Source organism: Solea solea, chromosome 20 (assembly GCF_958295425.1).
Source record: "Solea solea chromosome 20, fSolSol10.1, whole genome shotgun sequence".
NCBI lineage: Eukaryota > Metazoa > Chordata > Actinopteri > Pleuronectiformes > Soleidae > Solea > Solea solea.
The window spans coordinates 4,150,973-4,177,134 of NC_081153.1; the positions used below are offsets into that span (position 1 = coordinate 4,150,973).

The following is a 26,162-nucleotide window of genomic DNA, read 5'->3' on the forward strand; positions in this document are numbered from 1 at the left end:
CAGCAGCGTGCAGCCTCAAACAGAGGGAAGCTAAGTGTAACACAGCCCGGCATTAATTTGATTATTCACACCTGTGATTGTTCAACCGCGACGTTTTAAAATGGCTGCTATAAAGAAAAAAGAAAAGAAAAGAAAAGAAAAGAAAGGGCCCACTGGCAATGATGAGACCGAACCTGGAGTTACTTTCCACTTTCCTCTGAGATAGATAGATAGAGAGATAGAGAGATAGAGAGAGAGAGAGAGAGAGAGAGAGAGAGAGAGAGAGAGAGATAGATAGATAGATAGATAGATAGATAGATAGATAGATAGTTTCCTTGCTCCAACACTGATTGATTTCATCAATTTTCCGCCAAGCGGAACCACAAATATAGTTCTTTGTCTGGTAAAGTGTTATAGATCAACTGAACGTGGGCTAAAAACCACCAAGTCATCAGCGTACATGAGTTGGTTCAAGCACACAGCCAGTTCTGCACAAATGTGACCGTTTAGAGAGGTCAACAGAAAGTTACACTCGTCTACTGGCAGTTTGAAAGGAGTCAAACTGGCTTTTCAGTGACTTTACCTGTGTTTAAATAAACCTGCCTATGCAGTACCTGCTATTCATGTTGGTGTCAAAGATGTTGTAGTTACTCAAGAGCTTTTCGTGCAGTTTAATAACTATCCAGCGATACCTTGAGACAAAGACGACGACGACGACAGCATCCTGTGAATGATGAAGGAGAGTCAGACCCAGCACTTGTGTTGATAAGCTGTAATCACACAGCCTCAGGCCAAAAACACAGCCTCTGGCAAACACTAACTGAACAAACGTGAGAGTCTGCACTGACTGTCTTCCCATGCGTTGGATAACATCCATACATGTGCATGTTTACAGTCAATCATATGACTATGACGGCTCATCGACTTGTGTCACCGCGCAGCGTCAGCGACGTGATGAAAATGATGGATTTCCTCCTCTTCCTTCTCCTCGCTGTGTAACATTGAGGTGGGATCATCTCGTCGCTCCTCTGTGCTGTAAATGCCATTAACACACACAGGGAAAAGAACATCTCAGACACAGAGAGACAGCTCACACTTTCACCTCTAACATTTAACGACAAGAGAGAGACAGAGCCAGGGCTGTCTATAGACTCGGATAATTAAACCAGAGGGAAATTATAACAACTCTCTCCTCCCCCATCATCTCTTTTCTTTCTATTTCTACCTCTTTTGTTTCTCTCTCTCTCTTCACTTTACACAGCAATCCAAAAACAGACAGAAGACAGAAGAGGGTTGTGTATGTGCTGACGGTTGGACCACAGAGTAGATGAAAATGATTTTTTTTTTGTTTTTCATTAATTAACTATCCTCTGTTGTCTCTTTTTTTTCTAGCTCAATATTTCAATCACTGCTGCTGATGCTGCTGCTGATGCTGCTGCTGCTGCTGCTGCTGATGCTGATGGGTGCTTTGCTGCGGCAGGTGTGATGAGTATCACTGAGCCAATTTAGACTTCTCATTCATTATCTTTATAATCCCATTATTGGCCGACACACACACACAGACAAACATGAGTGGGCCCACATGGTATAATAGTCGTGCTCTTTATGAGTCTTTGTGTCTCATTACTGTTTGCAACATCATCGGGCTGTGGTCATTTAACTTCACTCAGACATCTCTGTGAGGACATTTTGTCTGGTCCACACAACTTTAACAGGCTTTTTGAGGATTACATTTAAGCATTTAGCAGACGCTTTTATCCAAAAGCCACCAAAAGAGGAATAAGCTTCATAGAAGAAAGTCTTGGACATGAAATCCACTCGATAGGAACAGTAGACTGACAGAGGGTGAGAGTGCAGAAGTGGATTCAAGTGTAGAAGCAGATAAGTGCATAGAAGGAGATAAGGGGGTAAGGTTTAGCAGGGTAAAGTGCCAGGACAGAAGATGTTCTTGGGAGACCTGGGTCTTCAAGAGCTTCTTGACGATAGACAGGGATCTGGCAGCGATTAAGACCTGGTTTTAGGGTTAGGGGAATGCGTTATGTCTATGAGTGTCCACAGGGTTAGGGTTAGGGTTGTCTTCACACCATACAGAGTGAGGACATTTTTAGCTGCTCCTAACTTCTGAAAAGGGCTTTTAAGCTGGCAGTCCACGGCCAAGTGGAAAGGGAACTTGGCTTGTCATTGGCAGGTTGCCGGTTTGAGTCCCCACCAGGTCAAAAAAGGGTTGAGCAAGGTACCCCACTCCCATAGTACCTCCTCAGGTGCTGCTCAGTGGCTAGGAAGGTTTCCAGTAGGATGGGTTATATGCAGAGAAGGAATTTCAACCATGTGAGACTGATAAAGGATTTATTTATTTTGGGGGTTAAGACCTGGTTTCAGGGTTGTGTGTGTGTGTGTGTGTGTAAATGTTGGTAGGTGAATGTGTGTTAAGTTAATAGATGTTCAGACGTCAGTATGTAGGAGTGTTTTACAGAATACGTGTAGATTCACTAACACTAATTAGCTGAGATGACACCCACCCACACACCCACACACACACACACACACTCAGCACTGGCCATTATCCAGAGAGCAAGGGTGGATGACGGGGTGGGGTGTTTCCATGGCGACCAGGGTGACAGAAAGACGAGAGGCTCTGCCTCCTGACCCTCATTGAGGAGTTGAATGACTGTCGCTGAGCTGGTTGCTCATCAGCCGCTCGTCGTCACAATACAAGAGGCAGGAGAGAGCGAGGTGGAGAGCGTTCCAGCGGCCATTTTAGCTTCATCAGTCTGCCTGAAGCACTTAGCATTAGCATCAGAAAGACACGGCTAAGAGCATCAAAAGCCCTGCAGCCCCTGCCTTTGTGTTTCCTTCACCATGCAAACCCAACAGCACAGGAGGGTTTTATTTATTCACACTGTGGTTACAGGCCCAGACTTGCAGTGCATTTGTACAAATATGGTACAAATTTAAACAAAAACAGCTGCAGGTGCAACCGTCTACACGCAGGAGAAGCTGCAGGGCAACACAGGAAAGGGTTAAGTTGATCGTTAAACTTGTATTTGCTCTGTAATCGGAACGTTTCCTAGTATAAACATTCACCTGTCAGCGCCAGGAGTGAGATGTGAATTTAGGTTATGTTAAGAGTAGGATTAAGCATTAATTGGTTATGGTTAAGATAAGGGATTTCCCTTTTTCCTGAATGAATGAGAGTCAGTGTAATGTCTTGTGTTTGTGAATTTATATCTTTGTGAGGTCCAAAAAACGCCTCTTTGTGGGCACATTTTGACCTTTTGCTTATTTTTAGATGCTGCTCGTCTCTGTGCTCTTTTGTTCTAGAAGAAGAGCGCTTTCAGAGAATCAAATTAACAATTTAAAGACTGCAAAGACACCAGATCACCTGATACAGAGCCAAACATTCCTTCTCAGTGTGATACCTCGACAGGGTCAGAGGCGCAGGGCACCGGTGGTTTTGTTTTTGACAAGCAATTTGTTTTAGTGTCCAAAGTACAGCATGAAATTGAAGAATGGGGGGACTCTTCCCACAGAAGAAGAAATGTAATATATATCATCATTTATTCCACCTAGGGTTTAGAGTGAACTCCATTCTCGTGCAATGACACATAGCAAGGTGGGAGAGGATCCTCCTCCACTTGAATCTCAAACAACACAGCTGATACTCTGACGACACAACACACTACACTACACTGCACCACAGACGCAGAGAAAGACACCAAAGAACTAGGAGATTGTTCGGGGGCGTCGGTTCCTGAGTGACAAAGAAGAAGATGTGAATGGAGGTAAGAAAAGGAGGAGAGAAAGACTCAGTCACCTTGGATGAGTCATGCAGCTCCTCGTGTGGAGGCATATTTAAAGTATAAAAAGTAGCTCTTCCTCTCCATTTTTCCCCCCCATGCTCTTGTGTGTCCTGCAGCACGACATGAATCTCTCCCCCCCCACACACACACAGTGTGTGAGTGTCATCCTGTTAAAAGAAATGTCACGGTGCCCAGACGCAAACACAAACTGGATAAAAAACAGCATTGAATTTCATTTCTCACCCCTTCAAATTGGCTTTTTATTGGATTGAAAAGGTGCCCTTGACCAACACTGATGCTGCTGCTGCTGCTGAGGAGGAGGAGGAGGAGGAGGAAGAGGGGGAGGAGGGAGGATGATGGCGATGGACACAGAGGAGCGGAGTCAATAGGGTAGAAAAATATAAAGAGGAGAGAAATATGAGATACTGACGACACATAGTTAACAGAAGTTCAAGGTGCCCTGGCTAAATAACACAAGTGTTTTACATACGTACTGTGAGGTGATGACTCAGTTTCCTCTGCTGATGCTGATGATGATGATGATGTTCCATGTTTCCATTATCTTTATATAACTTGTAGTGTTTAACGGATCTCTTTTTCTTTCAATATAAGCAAAGAAACTGTTTAAAGGCGACATAGACCGGAAGCTCCAATTAACACTGCGTTTGTGTGTGTGTATCTGCGTCATTACCTCGTTTATGAAACCCTAAAGTTTCAGAACAACAGTTCAGCCACTGCTGAGAAAATAGCGTTTTCCTGGGCTCTGCGAAGCGGATCGGCACTTCCCTATGCTGATGATGTCATCAGGAAACCTCACCACTCTTCTCTCCACCGTAGCTCCTCCTGGTGCGGCACTAGTCCGGGCACATCCGGTTGCGTACATTCAACCGCAGAAGAAGAAGAACTACTCTCGTTGTAGCTGCTGAGATGCAGAGCATCCACCGTGCCAGAGGGGGAGCTGTGTATCTGAGAGCTGGCCTATCTATTACGTCACTTCCAGGTACCTGGCCAATCACAGGACAGTGGGAAAGCTCTCGTTGGCTGGCCAATCACAACACAGTCCACATTCTGGGGGTGTGGTTTTGGTCTGAAACAGCGCGGCTGACGAGAGCTTCAGTGAGGAGATATTTTGATCGGCTCGTTTGCAGCGACTGGGAGGTTTTTAACCATGAAAACAAGTTAATATATGTAAGTAGACCTCCATAACTAACATATATGTGCGATACAAGCATTCTATGTCGCCTTAAACTGTTTAAATGCAACTGTGAAAGAGTGATTTTGCTGTTCTCCCTCTCGTTTCAGGTCTGTTTGTGTCGGCTGCTTTTTGGACTGGGTCTAAAAAAAATCCCTGGATTGATTTGGTCCAAGTCAAACCACTTTTGGATCAGGTGAGCTGGGGTTTTTTCCACTTACAAAGTCCTGCACTCATTACACACAGACACACTCTTCATGAAGTAAAACGGCTCCACAGTTGTTGTTGTTGTTGTTGTAGTACCACTGCTGTTGGAGCAGCTGGAAATGGCACAGATTCTTTCTGACGTCCTGAACATTGTTCATAAAATTATTCTTAATTGTACAAAACTTTAAATTGGCAAGACAGCGTCCATTCCAGATGCCTCTGCAGTCATGGCACCTTGCTTACGTATGCACTTCCAGAGCAAGAAATTTTAATTCAGTTGACATCGGCACAAACTTTGAGTCCTTTTACCATTTCATATTCATCCTCCATGGTCTCTTATTCCTAGAGGAACTGAGTACTGACACACTGTCAGAACTGACTCGGCTGAGCTCACTGTAGAGAACCAGTCTGATACACAGGTGTGTGGCATGGCTGCCACACACCTGGACAAGGACAAACAGATGGCTGGACAAGGACAAACAGATGCACGTGTCAATATCTTTAAAGTTTTTATTCTTCTTCATCATTAGGCAGCTGTTTCTGACTGAAAAACAGTTGTAAACACTCCTTGTGCAAAGTCCACAGAGAAAATAGAGTCATTTTCATCACAGCACACAGGAGATTGATCCAGCGCTGCCTCCACCAGTTCAAATGTATTCTTTTGCAACTTCAGTGTTCGAAATACTTACACACGTGCCACAAATGTGCTAAACGAGGCAGCAGTAGACCAGCAACTCTTGTGTTCCTGAGAGCTAGAAATGCTGATTTTCTTTGTGGACCTTTGTGCAGCCGAGTGAGTGGCACAAGTTAGGCTTAATGTAAGTGGCTATTTTTCCATGTGTTCAGTGTGAGCAAGCATCCATGTCTCCGACTGGTTCTCTGGTGACAGCAGAGCACTTATTGACATACTCAGTGACAGAGTAACATCAGTGTCAATACCTCATTCAACCACAGGAGAATAAAGCAGTTTCCATTATGTTAATTACATCATAATGGCCACTGCACTTTCAACGCCTCAACCTGAATAGGTAGAGAAAAAACAAATAAGAAACTGATTTTTTTCTGTCCCTCCTGCAGTCCTCCTCCCCCCACCAAAAGGCTGAGTCCTCAGTAAATCACGGCTGACTCTACATGTGATGAGTGTTTGGAAATCCTCGTGGGATGAGTGCCGTCTGCATCACCCATCACAGCGCAGATCACAAAACAATAACAGGGCTCATTTCCCTCCTCCTGTCCCAGAGGAGCGGCCTCCGGGGTCAGAGAGGGGCGTGTCAACCCTGGTCAAGCCCCTGCAGACGGAGGAGGCATACATGACGACGATGACGACGTCTGTTTGTAGGACACACACACACACGCGTACACAGATAAGTGTATGTTACAACCTAGGATGTTCTTGAGACGAAACTTGAGTCGAATGACCCCCGAGCACATCACAGATACCTCAACACGTCCACAAACACACATGCACTCGTGTTTCAATCCTGCATGTTTACCATTTTATCCCATGAATTAAAACATTTCTTTAAATCTGTAGCTATAAAATAAGAATTGTTCTCACACTTGCACAACTTGGCAAGAAAAAAACACATTTAGCCAAAATACTCAGTATTTGTTGATTAATCCCTGAAGATGCAGTGTTATCCTTGTACGTATTATCACAATGTATGTTGGTGCAGAAAACCATGATATTACATTGATTCCATCCCAAAAAAAAGACATACACAATATCCATCCATTAAGGACCATTTATTAATAAACATTACGATACAAACGAGTTACAAATAAAGAGTGGACTAAAGCCTGACCATGTGGAGTGATCAGGCACAGCAGAGCCAATCAATAACATTTTGCCTTCAGTTACCATGGCCATCAGAAACCTGAGCTCGGTACAAAATGTGTGGTAACGACACACGTTGCACAATGACTAGAAAGCGTTACAAAAGTGAAGAGTAGAAGCGTATAAATGCACCGTATGTACAACCGATGGGAGTAAATCTGTTTGACGCAGTTGTCCAAACAGATTTCAGTGTCCGTGCATCAACAGGGTGACAGAACAGCCCAGCGAGGAAACATTTTTATTTTCTCTTCTCCACCTCTTCCATATTCTTGCTATTTGATGTAAGTTCAGAAATTCAAAGCAGAGACGGCATTGGGCTGCGTCACAGAGCAGAGAAGGTTTAAAAAAACTTCTCCAACCCGGAAACATTTATCTAAAATAATAACTGGGTATTTTCATATCCTGCTCGCACATAATAGACGATCCTCCTTGGTCAAACTCCAACCAGGCTGTCACTTTGAGGGTCACAGGTTTGAAAATCAGGGGTTGGTCGTGGTGCAAGTGTCACTAGGAGGGGGTATCCTCTCCGTGTATAGCCTTGTACTTGGCCATGTCTTCAGGAAAAACTTTGCCGAGCTCTGAGATTAGAAGGCTCTTGAATTTCTGCAGTTAAAAAAAAAAGAGAGAGAACACAAGAGGTGTTGGTGAATTTATTGCTGCTTTTTTCTTTTGTACCAAGAATAATATACCTGAAGAAGTGATTAGTAAAGCTTAGAATAAATCACCCAGGCACCTTAATGATTTACCAGGAAACAAAGGACATGTTAGACCTGACTGGATGATAAATAAATGTATAAATCATCTCTTTTGTGCAGCTTCTATTGAACTACAAAAGGATTTAAAGTATTGTGATGTTCATTTATCATCAGTAAAACAAGCTCCCTATAATAGGCAGCTCTGTCTTGAACTCAGTTACCTCTTCTACTGAAGTGCAGCATATAAAAATAAATAGATTAGTTGATAAAACTAAACTGACAGTTCCTCATTTCTCTGCAAACAGAGAACAGAGGATAGTGCATTGGCCCGTTTATAAGATGACATTTTATGGCACGAATAAGAGGTTTCTTATGTTTCAGTCCCCAGAAAATACTTCAATCACTCCAAGGTTGAGTCTTTTAGAGAGAATCAACCGTCAGTGTAGTTAATGTCAAAAAGTGAACGTGTGACTACAACCTCTGTTGTGTTTGTATAAGTAATGTAATCATGTTAAATGTAATTACACATTTCCAACTCACTGCACCAAGTCCCTCGTGCAACGTAGGAAAAACCCTGACATGGCTCACTTTGTATAACACAAATTATCCTTGAGAGGGACATTTTGGGAGCATTTAATCACCTCACCATGTTCACGCTATGTTCATTTTTGTGTCATTGGCAGGGAATGTAAGACCCTGGCTTTATCTCTTACCGTCATAGTGTCAATCTTCCCTTTGACCTGCTCGTTCCTTGCCAAGGCTCTCTCCAAACATTCCTTGGTGTACAGCTGAGGGTTTCGACCTTGGTCAATGTATCTGTGAAAAGAAGACACAGCAGCTGAAGGCATGAAGCACAGATAAGGTATTACTGAATAAACACTGTGGGTGGCAAGTTGACAATCCACATTCTTGTACAGAGGCTGTGGTTGTGGAATATTTAAACATTTACTTTAATAATTGTATATAGATATCTGTCAAAAATGGCCCATTGCGATCTTGGATGGATTATGTGATGCCAATAAACATATATTTTACTTTTGACCAATACATAAAAACAAAATGTTCTTAAATTAAACAAACATTTATAGAACAACACTCATGATCTGCCTCTACGATCTGTATTTTGTGTCTGTACTGCAGTGCAGCTTAATATTCAAAATAAAAACAGTCTGTAAACTAAACCTAAAATATAATAAACATGTATTTGAATAGAGTTTTGGTGCATTTAGCACTAACTGCAGTGATTCAACGACAAAATACAATTAACCAAATAAGTATATCAGTTAAAATGTATTTTTGAAATGTGTGTATGCCGAATTATTACATGGCACTCAAACATCTAGAAAGAAAAATAATATCAGACTTTTGGCTTTTCAACAGCTGAATGCACGTAACGACATTTAAAAGTGAGAGTTTTTTGAATTGGGATTGGTCGTGGCTGAATGTATTATCTCAGCACGACAATGTGTGTATGTACACGACAGAGACATGACAAATAGATACAGAGGAGTAAAGAAAACGTTTATATGTGGATTATAAAGATGATAGAAGATTAGATTATAACACAGTTTGTAATGCACTCACTCAAAGACTTCGAGAGGAACGTTGATCTCATGAAGCTGCTGACGACACTTCTCGATGTCTTGCAGACCAGATATCATGAAGTTTCTGTAAAGCAAAGTGAATCTAGATGTTGAATATGTGTTTTTTAGGCACTGGTACCGTTTGAACGGCCTCAGCAAAGGAAAGAAATGACTCACAGTTTCTGGTTGAGTCCTGTCTGGCTGCTGGGCTGGAAGTCGCTAACGATGATCCCCAGCTGTCGAATATTCTCGATGAATTTCTCCAGGTGCTCCTCCAGGTTGTCGAATTTCTCCGCCATGCTGTTTCACGGTCACATACAAAATAAAAAAAAACAGATACCGGTTCTTTATTTGACGAGAATTAGCCGTCAAGCTATCGTTTCTTTAGCTATGAACCGCCGACGCTGCGACAGCTACAGCACCGAAACACTTTGCGGCAGGAGAGCAACCAATCAACGGCGGGCACTGCTCCGCTGCCTATGACGTCACACCAACCCAAGCCTTTCCTTCGTGTTACCGTAAAGCCGCGGAGTGTCGTGCTAAGAGAAGGGAAGAGTGTTCTTTTGTCTGGACTAAAACGTAGAATATAATCTTCATATATCGAGTGTAAACAACCTATTTAACAGCTAAAATAACAACAATAATTACATGTATCGTTATCTGGATTTATATAACGTCTTTCGCTCCACGAAGAATGCAGTGTCTAGTACGGCGACTGCCATTCATTTTAAAGAATGTGTTCACGTCTCTCCAGCTTTTGTTGTGTAACAACATAAATAATGTTATTAATGTGACACTATTTATTCATTTATGGGAGAGATAGTATTGTTTGTGTTGTCTTCAGACAACTGTGTCGCAACTGTGTGGACAGAATCAAAAAAGAAAAGAAAGACAAGATGAATCATGGAATTCCTTTAATCCTCCTCAATAATATCCTTAATATTACACGTCTTTGTATGGCTGATATCAGGGAGTAAAGCTATTTGAACTATTCCACCTCATGTAGGGACTCTTTAGAACTCTGGATACAGATTGAAATAATAATAATACGACTACTATTTATTTATTTTTTATAAAACAATGTAACACATGAGCTGACAAGAATATAAACTCCAGCACTTCCCTCAGGTAACTAAGCACTGAACATCAAGCTACACTGGGTTAGCCAAAATACAACAGGAAATAAGCTGTAAACCTTCAAAATAATACATTTAAGCATTTAAAGTGTCACTGTCCTGACAGTTTAATACAAAAATAAGCTCTTTTTGACTTATTCCTGATGTAAATTATGTTTCACCGTTCGGTTAAATTGTAATGGCCTTGTCTTTAAAGTCATGCTGTATGGACGTGTGATTGAATGGGTGTGAATGGATGAATAGCTGTAAAACTGTAGTGTAAAGAAAGCAGCTTTGAGTGGTCAAGAAAAGTGCTGTATAAATACAAACCATTTATCATTCTATAAGAACATATTAATAATGATAATAATAATAATATAAATAATGATTTGAAATGTGTCTGAAAACTTATAATTGTATGTCTTTTTTGTGTGTCTTGTTTCATGGCCTGACCAAGTCACAAAGATATATTGTTATTATTTAGATAGGGATTGAGAGAGAGAGAGAGAGAGAGAGAGAGAGAGAGAGAGAGAGCTTTCGCGGGGCTTTTATTTCGAAAAGCCCAGGATGACAGCATCACAGGCATTAACCGCGGGTTGGCTCATCCTCGGCTGCATTAAAGCCGCAGCTGCAGTGCACACACGTCCACTCTCTCACTCTTCGTTTCTCTCTCTCTCTCTCTCTCTCTCTCTCCCCCCCTCTCTCTCTCGTTTCTCTCTCTCTCTGCTCCTCATCCTCCTCCTCTCCCACTCTCCTGCAGCCCTCTCACCGTCGACAGCTCTTTCTCGTGGATGCTGGCTGGAGCCATTTCTCCCTCTCTCGCTCCCGTGTTGTATTTCATTTACGCAGTGGGGAGGAAAAGCGGAGCAGAGAGAGGACTGGGACTCAGAACTGGAGACTCGTTCACGGTGAGTGGGACCACGGATCGCTGCATGTGTGGACATGAATCCTGTGATGAGGACAGCTGTGGATAGTCATAATTTAGCATCTTGACGTCTCTCTTTATCATTTTCCCACATCATAACATAATCCCGCAGTTTGTATTGTATTGTAATTGTGCGTAAATGGATAAAACACGGCCTCACCTTTGTGTTATTATGTATATTGTAATATGACATTAGTGTTTCTGCTGCACTGAACAACCGCAGTCACACTCATTAATGATGTTGTTGATTTATTCTATTTTTTTTGTGTGTTTGTTTTCGTTTCAGTCGTTTCTGTGGAGATGATGCAGTGAGGACAGATCCACGCAGGCTGTGCCCGCTCGTCTTCATCCCGAGGCTGAAGGGGGGATTGCGGTACAACAAGGTTAATAATCAGCGTCAATAAAGGTCGTCTCTGTGAGCACGAACCGGCGCAAAGGAAAAGGGTGAATATCGCCCCTGTGCGGGGGGGGAGGACCGGCGGAGGAAACACAAAAAATATAGATCCATAAAAAAATTATGGCCACCCTACTGCGGAAGATCGGTCTGATCCGCCTGCACGACCGAGACACCGAGGACCCAAAGCACCACCAGGGCTCGTTAAAGGGGAGCAAAGGGAACCAGAAGAACAACACCAACAAACACTGTCAGACCGCCAACGAAACCAACAACATCCTGAGCACGCCGGAGATCAAGGCGAGGAAGCTGGACCAGCACGGCAAGGACAAGGCGAGCGCCAAGGATAAGCAGGGCAAGGATGCGAAGGAGAAACAGCAGAAGGGAGGAGGAGGTGGTGGTGGAGGAGGAGGAGGAGGAGGAGGCGGTGGAGGAGGGGGAGGAGGTGGCAGTAGTGGAGGTGGAAGTGGAGGAGGAGGCGGAGGAGGGAGTAAAGCGACCAGTGCCTCCTCCATAGCACCGCTGGCGCCTCACCGGCAACACTGCACCCAGGTCCGGACGCGGCGGCTGATGAAGGAGCTGCAGGAGATCAGGAGGTTAGGGGACAACTTCATCACGGTGGAGCTCGTGGAGGACAACCTGTACGACTGGAACGTCAAGCTGCACCAAGTGGACAAGGACTCGGCACTGTGGCAGGACATGAAGGAGACGTGCACCGAGTTCATCCTGCTCAACGTCACCTTCCCCGACAATTTCCCCTTCTCGCCGCCCTTCATGCGCGTCCTGACGCCCCGCCTGGAGAACGGCTACGTGCTGGACGGCGGGGCCATATGCATGGAGCTGTTGACCCCGCGCGGATGGTCCAGCGCCTACACGGTGGAGGCGGTCATGAGGCAGTTTGCAGCCAGCCTCGTAAAAGGACAGGTGAGAGCGGTGCTTCTTCGCTTATCAGGAATATCACAAGTCACAGCAGGTCACATGTCAGTCACTCATTCATCCCCAGCCATGACACACCACTGGATAAAGCTCCATCGTGCGTAATGAACCGCTTTTACGCACCACGGTCCTATGACAAAGTCTAATTTCTTACGAATAATTTGGAGAAGCATAGAAGAATGTGTCATGGGTTTACGAAGGCAACTGTTTTATCTCACAAGGTCAACACTTGTTTGTTGTTTGAAATCACAATCCTGGTCCAGATTATCACAGATAATTCATTTGAAGGCATTCTGCCTTTGTCCAATCTTATTTTATTACTATCCATCCTTTCTTTTTTGAAGTTATGTTGCTGACAAACAAACAGGATAGTCCCAAAACCAAGTTTGTGGCTTAATCTCTCAGGATTAAAGGTCTAAATCTTGAAAATACTTATTTCCAAAATAGGTACTAACAATTAATCGTTCTATTTTTTATATTTTTCCATGTCAATTTCAAAAGATTTTTTAAAAGCATGTATATCTTTAAATTCTCCCTCTTATATTGGAGTATAGTATAGCAGTAAATATGAAACTAAAGCTTTACTTTAGCTGGAAAAAATCAAATCACAGTCGCAAAATGTGTCAGGAAAATTTTTTTCGATGTCTAACCCAAACTATCCAGTCCTAATCCAAATAGGATTACAGATTTTACCATTTATTCTCATTGTAAAACCTCAGATGATAAATTTATGCCATAAAATCGATCAATCTCCTGTAGCTGCAGTCTATTTATAGCATCCTCTGTCACTCTGTCAGCTGTAGAGGCTGCAGTTTAGTATTCCAGGACTGTGGTCCCTTCATCCCACCCCTCCTTTTTCTGCTGTGAGCAAATGCATGATTGTGATTATTATTAATCTTTATGTGACTTTACGGCGGCCATTTTGTGCAGTGTGATGCTCAGTGTTCTCCTAATGCGGTCTCTGTCCTTTTATCGCCTCCATAAATCAGTTTCCTGACGACAGCCGAGACCTGCTGCCATTGCAGTGATAGTGGAAGTGTCCCTGTGCCGGCTGCGTGGTGCAGCCGCGTCCATATTCCCATCAGATTATTCTAAACGGGGGTGGAATAAGATGTGTTTTCAACACATGATGGATGGAGAGACAGATGGATGAATAGGGACAGCAGGTAGCAGACCTACCAACAGTCCTCAGTGACTTAGACTGACTGGATTATGTAATCCTGTCAAATCTGTTTTTCACATTCCCAGTGTGCACTGCAGCAGCAGCAGCAGCAGCTCTGCAATACCAATGGAAATAACTGCATCTCTAAAAGCTCTCCTGGCTATAATCGTTCCAACTCTGACTAGATTTTTTCTTGTTTTCCCTCCCACATGGGACTTAATGTGCTTTCTAATCCAGTGCTCACTTTCCTCGTCATCATCATCATCCATTCATTTCACAAGGCCCCGAAGCTGCGTCGCTCACCTCACTCGCTCTGTGCCGTTTGACGTCACAGCTGTATATGTGTGTGTGTGTGTGTGTGTGTGTATGACAGTGCAGTGGCAGGAGGAGGAGACCTTATGTAAACCGTCACTGGATTCTCCCGCCCCAACCTCCAAAACCTCAGTGGCTTTCTTGTGGTTTTGTGATTCCACTTTACTTTACTCCAGAGTCATGTGTTCATGTGCTCCTCTGGAGTCTGAGAGGTCAAACACGGAGAGAGGAAGGTGCGCCCTAATTACAGTGAACAAGGTCAAAATATCCATTTTGGTGATATATTGTTGTCCTTTCTTCGTGCGATGTGATAACTGATACACCAGGGCAAGTACCAGTTATTTAAATTCACAAATGAAGGCACTCTTAAGTAAATCGTCCATGCTAGTTTCAAACTTGGGCATTGGAAGTTACCTGGCTGAGGGAGGAGGGAGGAGGGAGTTTATGGCGGGATAATTAATGGTGGAGAAAGCTACGTTAAGAGATGCCCTGTCCACGTTCAATACATAGATTTTATTAGAGCGGCAACTAACGATTATTTTCGTAATCGTGTAATTGTTTGGTCCACAAAATGTCAGAAAAAAAAACGTGGATCAGTTTTTGTCAAACCTGGAAATGATGATGTTCTTGAATGTCTTGTTTTTGTCCACAAACCAAAAGTATTCAGTTTTTAATGATTACTTTGTTTGTATGGAGCAAAGAAACAAACAAAATATTCACATTTAAGAAGCTGAAACCAGCCACACGGTGGTGTAGTGGTTAGCACTTTCGCCTTGCAGCGAGAAGACCCGGGTTCGAGCCCCGGTTGGAACAAGGGCCTTTCTGCATGGAGTTTGCATGTTCTCCCCGTGTGTGCGTGGGTTCTCTCCGGGTTCTCCGGCTTCCTCCCACAGTCCAAAAACATGCGATGTGGGGATAGGTAAATTGGACAATCTAAATTGACCATAGGAGTGAGTGTGAGAGTGAATGGTTGTTTGTCTCTATCTGTGTGTGGCCCTGCGATGGACTGGCGTACTGTCCAGGGTGTACCCCGCCTATCGCCCGATGTAGCTGAGATTGGCACAGCACCCCCCGTGACCCTCTAGCAGAGGATAAAGCGGTAGATGATGACTGAAGAAGCTGAAACCATCATAAATCTTGTTTTAATCATGAAAAAATCTTCAAACCAATTAATAATCAATTAATCGAGTAATTGTTTCAGCTCTAGACTTTATGCACTTTATTGTGAATAAATAGAGAAATCCTGCACTTTTAACTTGTCATCGTTTTAGCATTCGTTTTTCTCCAGTTAGACAGACATCGTGATGCATCGCAATACGATTGTCTGAGTATCACAGAATCGTTGTATTGCGATATAATTGCTATCATGGACCATGTGTCGTATCTTATCGTGAGCTACCCTGTAATTCCCGTCCGTCTAGTTTGCTAAAAGAAACTAATGATTAATAATTTGTGTGTGTTTGTACGTCTGGATCTTTTTGTTTGCTTCTCTCGAGGACGTGCAGACGTTTGCATGCATCTCATGTCCTCATTTTAATTGAGCCGTACCCTCGTCTCTCAGGCATCATGCAAACAAAACACGCAGCGCTTACATACATACATGCATATATATTTAGTCATATATAAGCTTAAACACACAGAACATGTTCGTTTGTCCTTGAGCAACAAGTCTCCCGTGACAATAACACGGTGGCTTATTTAGAAAAACCTCTTCTCTATTTTTACCAAGTGACATTGCATGGAGTCACTGTGCGTGTTGAGGTGAACGTCAACAGAGCTCATGTGAGCAAACACACACACACACACACACACAGCGACAGAAGCTGAGATAAAGTTTGTGAATTCACCCCCACGGTGATCTGCAGGTGGTAGAAAAGAGCAAAGAGCATCACACTCTGATTCAGCATCTTCAGCGTCCTGTGAGCTATTTTGTAAATTGCTCTGTCGTTGTGTGTCGTCTGCACAGCAGTGGTAAGAAAATGTTTTAGTGTCATGTAGCAGATTTTAGCCCCTTAACAAAAGAGTCATCTCACTGTCTATCTCACTGTTAGACAGAGTTTTCCAACAGGAAACTGAAGTTTGTAAACCACTCACTCTCCCACACCAAAGTCCATAGAGAAAATCAGCGATTTTAACGTCACAGCACACAGGAGTTGTTGATTCACTGCTGCCTCCATCAGTAAGTTCAACTGTGTGATTTAAAAAAATTCGGCATTTAAAATCCTGCATTCAGATTTCCATCAGTGACACAAACTGACCACACGAGGCAGCAGTAGATCAGCGGCTGTTGTGTCCCCGAGAGCTGAAACCACTGATTTTCTCTATGGACTTTGGCATGAGAGAGCGAGTGGTTTACAAACGTCAGTTTCCCATTGCAAAAGACTGAATAAAGGTGAAATAAAGACGTGAACATAATCTTAAAATATCGCAGACTTGAGTTGACATAGATTAAAGTGGATGGGACTTTTGCTATGTGATTAAAAATCCATATTTCCTGGTGTTTTCACTGAGAACTACTGTAGCAGGCTTGACTCAGACTGCTCAAGGTCCAGGGACACACAAAGCTTACAATCACACACGTTAAAAAAACTGAAATATCCCTCTAAACGCACTAGTTTCAATGCAGAAATGAGTCAAAGACATCAGAACACAACAGTGAAAGAAGATATCTTTCATGTGATGAGGAATAGATATTTTTGTGAAGAATAAACTTAAAATCCTTGACGATGCTGCCGTGTTAGTTTAATTCACATTCTAATACAGGGTTGGATTCAATTTGACGAGTTTCTTTTTTTAATTTATTTTAGTTTTACTCATAAAACGTGTTATAATTGACAGAAAAACATAGCGAAGACCAGTGCAGGGCTTTTATTTTCTTTGAAGGAAGTGACTTTGACATCAAGTTTTATTTCTTTCAATCCCAACTTCCTCTGTTGTTGTGGGGAAAAAAACTATATTTTATGGGTGAAGTGGCTCTTTAAAAGTATAGTTAAAAGTAAAAGTATATGCTTATAAAAATATATATATATGTATGTATATAGTATATATATGTGTGTATATATATATATATATATATACATATATATACTATATACATACATATATATGTATATATATATATATATATACATATATATATATATATATATATACATAGTATGTTCAGTTTCGGCCAATAAAACCTCCTACATGTTAAACCCTGGACACTGTATCCCACATATTTTCAACCATGTGTGTTTGCCAGACTTTCATTATGAAAAATTGAGACAACCAATCACTATTTTGTGTGTAAATATGTGGTTGAAAAGTCCCCTTTTTGTTTTTTTACACACTCATAATTAGGAATGTCCAGTCCCTCCATAGATCCATAAATGTAGACACTAGCTTCAGTGAAGTTTGGGGACACCCTGAATGACCTCATCACATGTTTTATTCCTGCGATTTCCCCAGAGAAGAGAAGTAAACACAGAAAACACAGCAAACACGGCCCCCTTTTTAAAACTTCCTTTTTTCTGTGTTCAGTTAATCTGCGTTACAGCCCAAAACAACAAGGAATCAGAAACCTATGACATATACAGTGGCATTACCCTTAATGACCCCGCTGTCAGTCCCTTCAGTTCCCACGGGGTTTTTCCTTACTGATCTCACCACCATGATGATGATGATGATGATGATGATGATGATGATGCTGACATTGATCCCTGTTTTGTGTATCACAGCTCGTTTTAAAGCACATGTCCGTGTTATGCAACGCCCTCGGCCCCCAGAGCTGGTTCCCAACATGCACTGGGGCCTCTCCCCCCTTCCACTGCCCATTGACTGATCTTCATTCACACGATTACCCAGCAGCCACTTTACATGAACATTGAAATAGACAAACACTGACATGGCACTGTATCGGCCGGAGGCGCTTGCTAAATGGAGCCACAACACACACACACACACACATATTCTCCCTCTCTCTCTCTTTCTCTCTCCATCCATCCATCCATCCATCCATCTTTGGGTCCTTCATACCGAGTAATTCTTAACGACTGCTCGCACAATGGTGCTAATTAATGCTCAATTTGCCCTTTTCAAGCCAGAGCCACAGACTGTGGTGTGTGCTTGTTAATCACCGCACACACTTTCTCTCTCTCGTCTTTGGTCTTTAATCATGATCTGTTTTGGCGAATTTTGTCACCATTTTTGTCGCGTATGTGTGATGTCATCTAGGTTAATCCCAGTTTGTGTGTTTTTTTTAAACAGAGAACGACACATAGAACTTTTGCGATTCCAAAGAGACTGAGGCCTGTCAAGTGCCAACCAGGTCATCTTAAAATAAAAGGCTCAACATGGATGACTGCCATCCTGTATGCGACAAGGACACGTGTTAACATCACATAACAACCACGACAATCCACCTGAGAATGTCCTTAGAAACTCACACATTCACATTTGTCATGAGAGAGAGACTGAAGTCTCCGGGCAGCTGCCAGCATGTTACAGACACTATCTGTGTGTCTAGAGTGGCTCATGACAGTTTTTTGGTTGGTTTTTTTTGACAGTCAAGGATCGCAACTTCCCGTCATTGTCAACAAATTGTGCCGTGACTCCCTGGTAGATAAAACCTTTGCTTTATCGATGGTTACGTCGCTCAGCGTCCTTCAAATGAAACCTTCCACCCAACAATCTAGAGATTACTCGATTATTCATCCATTACTGAAGGAATCGTCAACTATTTTGATAATCGATGAATCGGTTTGAAGCTTTTTTCATTATTAAAACAAGATTTCTGTTTGTTTTAGCTTCTTAAATGTGAATATTTTCTTTGTTTTTTGCTCCATATAACAAAGAAATCATTAAAACTAAACAACAAAACAAGACATTCGAGAAACTCATCCTTTCCAGGTTTAACAAACATTTTTTAACATTTTCTGACATTTTATGGACGATTACTTCGAGAAATCGAGGAAAGAATCCATAGATTCATCGTCATCGTGCGTTAATCTCGGCTGTATTAATCGCAACTAGTCATTTCTCATGATCACACTTTCAAACACCAGATAACGTGATTTACAGTCAAATGACCTCCGACTACTAACAATGTGAGAGAGGGCGTCTGGCCACATACCTAACGCATCATTCAATAACAACTCCGTGCTCGTGCTTGTATACTGGGACAAGTAATCCTACATTTTGCATGACACTGACCGCAGATCAGCCGTATTTGTTTTGTGACACAGAGTCAACGCCGGATTCAATGTCCCGTCTTGGGCATTTTGTAGCGAGTGTTGATTTCAATATCGACTTTTTAACGTGCCGGTGAAAACAACAATAAAGACGAGCTGCTGTTATTGTGTCATTGTATCTGCGGGACAAAGTGAGGAGAGTCAGTGTGAGTGTGAGTGTGAGTGACACTAAGCCACGCGGTGAAACGAGGCCAGTGTCGCTACAGGAATGGAAACTGTAACCCTAATCTCCAGATCATTCACGTTATCACCTCATCTCCCTTCATCCCCCTGCATCACTCGTGACCTAAAATAGCCGCGCGAGTACGCCGAGAGGACTCAGTGGTCATCCGTCAAACTGTACCGCGGTGGAGGAAAGTGTTTGACTGTACAGAGAAGCTTTCATTTTACTATTTAATGTTAATGATTAGTCTTCACCTAAGCCTGTATTTAGGCCTTTTAATTTTAATTACTTTGTGCTAAGCTATCAGTGCTAACAGGAGCAGGTCGGCCTAGAAAATGTAAAAGAGTGAAAAGTGGATCAGTTGATCAGTCACAAACAACAGCTGCTGACCCCTGGGTCAATTATAGCTGTGGAATAATAGTCTTAAGATTATGATAGGAGCATGAAGGATTACGGTGCCGAGTGCAGATTTATCTGGCAGTTCTGTGCTGCTGTATGTGGAGGAGGTCGTCATCTAAAATAATGGAATTAGTATCGGTTGAGTTTCCTCAGTTTGGAGCCATTTTGTACTTGAGAAGAACGGACGTGTGCAGTGTTACAGAGCACGTACAACTGCAGCCATTCAATTAATGTCATGTGAAACTGGACCAGAGCTGAAACAATGACTCGATTCATCGTTTACTCAATGAAACATCAACTATTTTGATCATCCATGAATCGGTAATTCAAGTTTCCCTGGTTTCTCAGCTTCCTAAATGTGAATGTTTTCCGGTTTCTTTGCGGCACTTGAGAAAATCCTCATGTCCAGGTCTGAAAAGACAGTTTTTCAACATTTTATGGACCAAACGATGACTCGAGCAATGGAGGAAATAATCGTCAGATGAGTTAGATAGTTGAAGCCCTAAAGTGGACGTATACTCCACAAGAACAGAGAATATTTCTGCATTAACCACGCCCACTTTAAATATCTACGAGGAAATAATGCCAGGGCCCTGGGAGAGAGAACACATGTCGTGTGTACAGGGTCTTTACAGAAGTCACTGTTAGTCAGTCAGTGTTGTGGTTTTCTCCATGAAGTCTATCAGGAAGTGAGAATATACTGAACAGCCACCAGGTGGCGACTCCACTGTTTTGCGAAAAGAGCTACATTTGAAGGGGCGTCTGTGAGGAAATGTCGCCTACTTTAATGGTTTAATGGTCTCAATTGTTAGATTCAGGTCTTCTCCAAGAGAACGTGATGTGAATGTTGTAAATGATGTTCCCATTAGAGGACAATGTGAGTGGACATTAGTGTGATATTTAGCTCATTAGCTCATATTGTCTGGTTGGAGGCAACGTCTGGTTTCAAGAAAAATCTGGAGGTTTCACAAAGGCAAAGTGTGTGTTTTGTAAAGAAAATCCATTTTCTATGTACAGTCTGCAGCGGTGGGTTTGTGCTCAGTTGACAAAGATTTGGACGGACTTGTTTGTGACAACCTTTGGTTTTTTTGACGTTCTTGTATTTTGGCACTGATCTTATTCATAAACTCGTACATTTCACACTCGACTGAAACTCGTATGAATCACGTCTTTGTCGCGGCCATGTTTTAAACGAGAAGACAGTTGTTTCTCATTGTTTATTTATTCTCACACACACACACACACACACACACTTCATCATCACATGGAACACCCACACCTCTAATTCTCCGTCCCCTCCTTGTGTCATCCCACGGTTATTATTAGCCGCTGGTGTTTGAAGGACAAGCTGGTGCCTGGATGTCACGGTGTCCTGAGTGAGATGCTTTTTTCATGCTCTTGTTATCTATTTTCTTGTAATATTTAAGCATTTTCTTTCCCCCTGCATTTAAAGCAGGCAGTTTGGTCGAGCACTTCTCTTATCTCTGTGTTGCCGAGTGCAGCGAAGGACACTGATTAAACCTGACATCTTAAAAGCCTTTAAACATTGATCTAATGTCGGTCAAATGTTGGTCACCCCCGAACCCCCCCTCCCCCGCGCGGCTTTGTCCATCTGCACACACGCACTGTGTCCTTGTCTTTCTCTCTCGCTCTCTATTTAAAACACATGAAATAGTTTTTTGCTAAAATAAGCTTTTACACCACTGGCTGTTGTGAGGAGACGAGAACAACAGCGTCTGACAAAGAAGAATCTGACGTGTGCTGGTTTTCCTGCTGTATGGAGGAGACTCAAAAAGAAAGATCACAGCTAATAGGCGATTTTTATTCTTCTTGTTTGGCATCAGGTGGCTGTGGCGTCCTGTTAGTTACAATTGACAGTCCCCAAAAAAAATGTAGGGCTGACGAGGAAAAAGAAGCCAGGATCCTGGGGTCGTAACACACCTTTCACAGATGTGGAATCACAGAGTGAAGGCAATAAGGCAATATAAGTAAAATACATAAGAAAAAGTACGTTAAAAAATCCTAGGTTTTAAAAAAGGAACAAAAGAAAACTGAACTGAAAAACATCATTATTATTTTACCTTCATTTCACCTGTGACTCCTGAATGAACTTTGTAATTGTCCCATTGACGCACATGTCTGCATATTATTTTCCCACAGCCTCACATGTCTCGTTCTCCTCTCTCCTCACAGGGGCGTATATGTAGGAAAGCGGGGAAGTCCAAGAAAGCGTTCAGCCGCAAGGAGGCCGAGGCCACCTTCAAGTCCCTGGTGAAGACCCACGAGAAGTACGGCTGGGTGTCTCCGCCCGTGTCCGACGGTTGAGTGCTCGGCCCCAACGTCCACCCTCTCCCCCCCAACCCTCCACCCCCCCGACCCCCCTGCGCTAGCCGGACAAACCCAGCTAGCCCCGACACGCTAAACGACACACCACGTCAACGCAACGATCTCTCACCTCTACCCCGCCCCTCTTCTTTTTTTTTGGCTGTTTCATTTGTTTTTGTGTCTCGTTAATGTTTGAATTTTCTCTCCATCTTAAACCAAAAGACTCGGAGAGCAGACGCGGTGTCATCATCGCGGACTTTCAACCCCCCCCCCCTCGCCCCCACCACCACCACCACCTCACCCGCTCTCGCTCTCTCTCTCCTTCAGGGAGATTTGAAAAAAAGCCTGAGAGGGAGCTGTGTGTGTTTTTGTGTGTGTGTGTTTCTGTCGCTCCATCAACCGGGGTGTGTGTGTGTGTGTGTGTGTGTGTGTGTGTGTGTGTTTCTGTCGCTCCATCAGCCGGGGTGTGTGTGTGTGTGTGTGTGTGTGCACGTGCATACAGATGCAGGTGACTGTTGTTGGACTTCTTTTTCTTTTTTTTCTTCTCCCAGTTTGCACCCACATGCACGTGCAGAACTAAATGGAACTGCGTGGACTCGTTGCACCTGTGTGGAAAGACTCATAAACGAAGGAGACTCATCCCCCTCTTCTGTCCTCGCTGTCCTCGCTGTCCTCGCTGTCCTCGTCCTCTCGTGTCGTCTCCTTAAAAATGAACTGGCATTACATTCCTCCCTGTCTCTGTGTAGCTGTTGGATCATTTACATGTAAATGAAGCTATTAATGTTTAATAGATGGGCAGCACTGGCATTTTTACTTACTCCTTCATCTCTCCCTCCTCGCCCTTTCTTTCTTTCTTTCTTTCTTTCTTTCTTTTCGACTGTGCCATCGCTCACAGTTAAATGCAACATGAAGATTGTAATTTACATAGAGCTGTGCTCTTTCTCTCTCTCGCTCTCTCTGTCGTTCTTTCTCTATCTCTCTTGAGCTCGTTCACTCTTTCTTTCTCTCTGTTTTGGTGTGGCTTCATTTAGAACTCACTTCTGCAGATATTGATCACTTTTGACTGAGGGGGGAAAAAAAGTCACATGTTGCTTTTATGCAGGGATTATGTTTGAAAAATAGACTGACAGTCAATCACCTCTCTTTCTTTCTCTCTACTTTAATGTTATCATGTGTGTGTGTGTGTGTGTAAAGGACAGAAAGACTGTAACTCCCACGATCCAGATACCAGATGGTACGTCGTAGGTTTTGTGTGTTTGTTTCAACATGAAACTATGATTTACTGTGAATAACACGACAAAATGAACAATTTGCCGTTCCGTCCATGTCTGTAACCACACGTGTGAGACTGAGAGCAAATATCTACGCACACACACACACACACACACGGCCTCGTTCCCGAAACACGTGTTCCCACACAAAAAACAGAAAGGAGCTCAGTAGAAAATGTGTGTTAGCCGTGCACAAGGTGAGAGCACACCAACCACACACACACGCACGTTAAGTCTGCGCACACTTGTTGCTTCCACCTGTGGCCTTTATAGCGGCGGGCGGTCGGTAGCACGCCCAGAAATGAAGATGGACAGAAGCCGGAGAGCCGCCATAGATGCAGTGGCTGCTCTAATTGACCGTACGCTTCACAGCGAGCCTAATTTGATGCCTCCTGAAAGACGGGCAGAAGAAGAAGAAGAAGAAGAAGAAGGAGAGCAGAGCTTTGAAATGTCAGGCCGCTTGCAAAATGGCCGAAGACAGATATCATTTGCTCGCTACCTGCTGTGATTACCTCGGAGCCGCACTGTTCCCGCGCTATAAAAGGACTCCATAAATATCTAATATTAACTCTGTGGCAGCGGCACGTTGTCAATCGAGCGGCCGACTATTCACAGACTTATCTGTGTGCTGTGCAGTGCAGTCCTCGTGTGTTTGTTTTGCTCTCTGCTCAGAAAATGTCAGAGGGGGAAAAAGCCGCTAATTGGTCTGACATTTCAGCAGCACGTCGTTAGAGCAGACGGACGGACGGAGGACGTCAAACCTCCTGCTCGGCACTGACATTTTGTCACTTTATGCTCCGGCCCTGTTTCTTTGGAGAGGGATGGGTGGAGGGGTGAGGAGGCCAGAGAGTGGGTGAGCTGGGGTGAGGTGGGTATGGCGGCAGTTTGATGCCAGTTAGCCACATCGTGCCACATTTGCATCTATGCTGCATCTCAAAAGCCCCCACTTGTGTGTGTGTGTGTGTGTGCGAATGTGTGTGTCCACCAAGTGAAAATAAGAGAGAAAAAAAAAGAACAACACCATCTGGTCTGTGGTCACGTGTGAACGAAGGCGTTAGTCCTCTTTGCATTTTGTCCTTTCAGCGGTCGGTCATCGTAGAGTGATCTCTCGACAGAGCGAGAGAGAAAAACTGTAAACTGGATTATTACGAAGACAAAATATCTCCAAAAAGCTCAGTGTTGGCTGGTTTCAAGAGAACAATTTTGTGATATAGTTTAGATTGGTAGTTTCCAGACACTAACTGGGTGAACTGATTATGTTGTATTATATCTGCATGTGAAATGTGATTGGTAGCTAGCTACTGTATATCTTTTTTCAAGAAAAAAGCAAGGAAAAAATATTGGGGGGGTAAAGAAAAAAAAATGCAAATACGTTTCTTTTCTTGGACAAATTTTCTTTCTTTCTTTCTCAGTTTTTTTGGGGGGAAAGTTCCGTACTGTATGTATTTAATTTTCTTTTATCTTTTTCCAAGTGTCCTCAAACTGTCACATTGTGTTTCTGAATGTTTGTGTTTTAATTTATTTGTGGTTTGCCAAAATGAAGATTTGAAGCATGTTGCAGGTATTGTCACAAGAAGAAGAAAAAAAAAAAAAAACTTACTATGAATGATAGCCTTTGTGTTTGTGTGATGGGAGGGAGGTGTGTTTATTGAGGGGGGGACAACAATTTTACAAAGCCTCAAATTTTTAAAAGGAATATTTCCTTCATTGCGAGTGCGTTAAAGTGGAATGAAGAAAACGTGCGCTCCTTTGACTTCTTCTCAGTTCCCCTTCATGATGTCACTACTGTCTATTCCCCCATTGGTCCTGCTCTAGATAGCGACGTGTAATGCAGTCAGCACAAAGACCTGGATTCACGTCCTCACGTCTAGGATCCTCGCGACCTCCCCGATGCTTCAAATCTAACTCGATAAGGGAATCTGAGCTACGATCGATCAGTCGACGTCGTCACCACTCCTGACTTGAGCGTTTTTGGCCCCGAGACGAAAAAGGTCGTTAAAAAGTTCAGAAGGTGAAAAGGTCATCGCAAGACCAAACAGGAATGTGCAATAAAAGTTACAGCTTAATTCAAAACTCTGCTGATTTGGTGTTTTTTTTTCTTTCTTTCTTTCGTTGGTGTCGACATTACGAGCTAATGTGACATCAGGGACTTGTTGTGAGGCTCCTCTCGCGCTCGACACATGCGTGCATTTTAATGACCCACTTCAGGCTGCCGTGTCCTCTGCCTGGCCCCTGCATTGTCCTACTTTGACTTACTGCAGTCATTACGAGCGTGTTTCCTGCATCCTCAGAGAGGACGGACTGTAATAACCTGGGCTCTTCTCTCGTGTGTGTGTATCACAGGCCCCTGTGAGTGTGTGTGTGTGTGTACCTGAGGTCATGGGGATAGATGAACGATAGTTTCCTGCTGCTGATCATAACAATAAAACAGTTCATTAAAGACACACATACAGTAGTTACACAGAGGAAAACTGTGTTAGAATATTATGTGTGTTTTTAATTTACAGTAAACTGTTAATACATGTATAGTTTTATGTATCGTTAATGTACAGGTTATATTATATTTATTTGTAATTTACAGTAAATTGTCTAAAGTATACCTATACAGTATATAATTATAATTTTTATTATTTCAA

General features: G+C 42.9%; 2 protein-coding genes and 1 long non-coding RNA gene across 3 annotated transcripts; 2 read left to right on the top strand and 1 right to left on the bottom strand.

Annotated features, from left to right (window-relative positions):
- Window positions 1-4,536: 4,536 nt before the first annotated feature.
- LOC131447223 (uncharacterized) lies at window positions 4,537-9,502 on the top strand. Its single transcript, XR_009234008.1, has 5 exons — window positions 4,537-4,967; window positions 5,082-5,167; window positions 6,256-6,513; window positions 8,394-8,572; window positions 9,423-9,502. It is a non-coding gene; the product is annotated as an uncharacterized LOC131447223 (long non-coding RNA).
- Window positions 6,910-9,736, bottom strand: med10 (mediator complex subunit 10). The gene is made up of 4 exons (XM_058618827.1): window positions 9,471-9,736; window positions 9,295-9,378; window positions 8,424-8,526; window positions 6,910-7,618 (listed from the first exon to the last, which is right to left on the bottom strand). Exons 1-4 carry the CDS (start codon window positions 9,590-9,592, stop codon window positions 7,523-7,525), a joined length of 405 nt encoding a protein of 134 aa, XP_058474810.1. The 5' UTR covers window positions 9,593-9,736; the 3' UTR covers window positions 6,910-7,522.
- A 2,425-nt stretch (window positions 9,737-12,161) lies between these two features.
- LOC131447222 (ubiquitin-conjugating enzyme E2Q-like protein 1) lies at window positions 12,162-25,599 on the top strand. The gene is made up of 2 exons (XM_058618828.1): window positions 12,162-12,651; window positions 22,124-25,599. The coding sequence occupies exons 1-2, from the start codon at window positions 12,298-12,300 to the stop codon at window positions 22,253-22,255; spliced, it is 486 nt and encodes a 161-aa protein (XP_058474811.1). The 5' UTR covers window positions 12,162-12,297; the 3' UTR covers window positions 22,256-25,599.
- The last annotated feature ends 563 nt before the right edge of the window (window positions 25,600-26,162 follow it).

Coding starts and splice junctions, on each gene's coding strand:
- med10 (XM_058618827.1), bottom strand. CDS start 9,592: ATGGCGGAGAAATTCGACAACCTGGAGGAGCACCTGGAGAAATTCATC. Junction 9,379..9,470: donor ACAGGACTCAACCAGAAACT/GTGAGTCATTTC, acceptor TTTGCTTTACAG/AAACTTCATGATATCTGGTC. Junction 8,527..9,294: donor GTTCCTCTCGAAGTCTTTGA/GTGAGTGCATTA, acceptor TTCTTTTCACAG/ATACATTGACCAAGGTCGAA.
- LOC131447222 (XM_058618828.1), top strand. CDS start 12,298: ATGAAGGAGCTGCAGGAGATCAGGAGGTTAGGGGACAACTTCATCACG. Junction 12,652..22,123: donor CCAGCCTCGTAAAAGGACAG/GTGAGAGCGGTG, acceptor CTCTCCTCACAG/GGGCGTATATGTAGGAAAGC.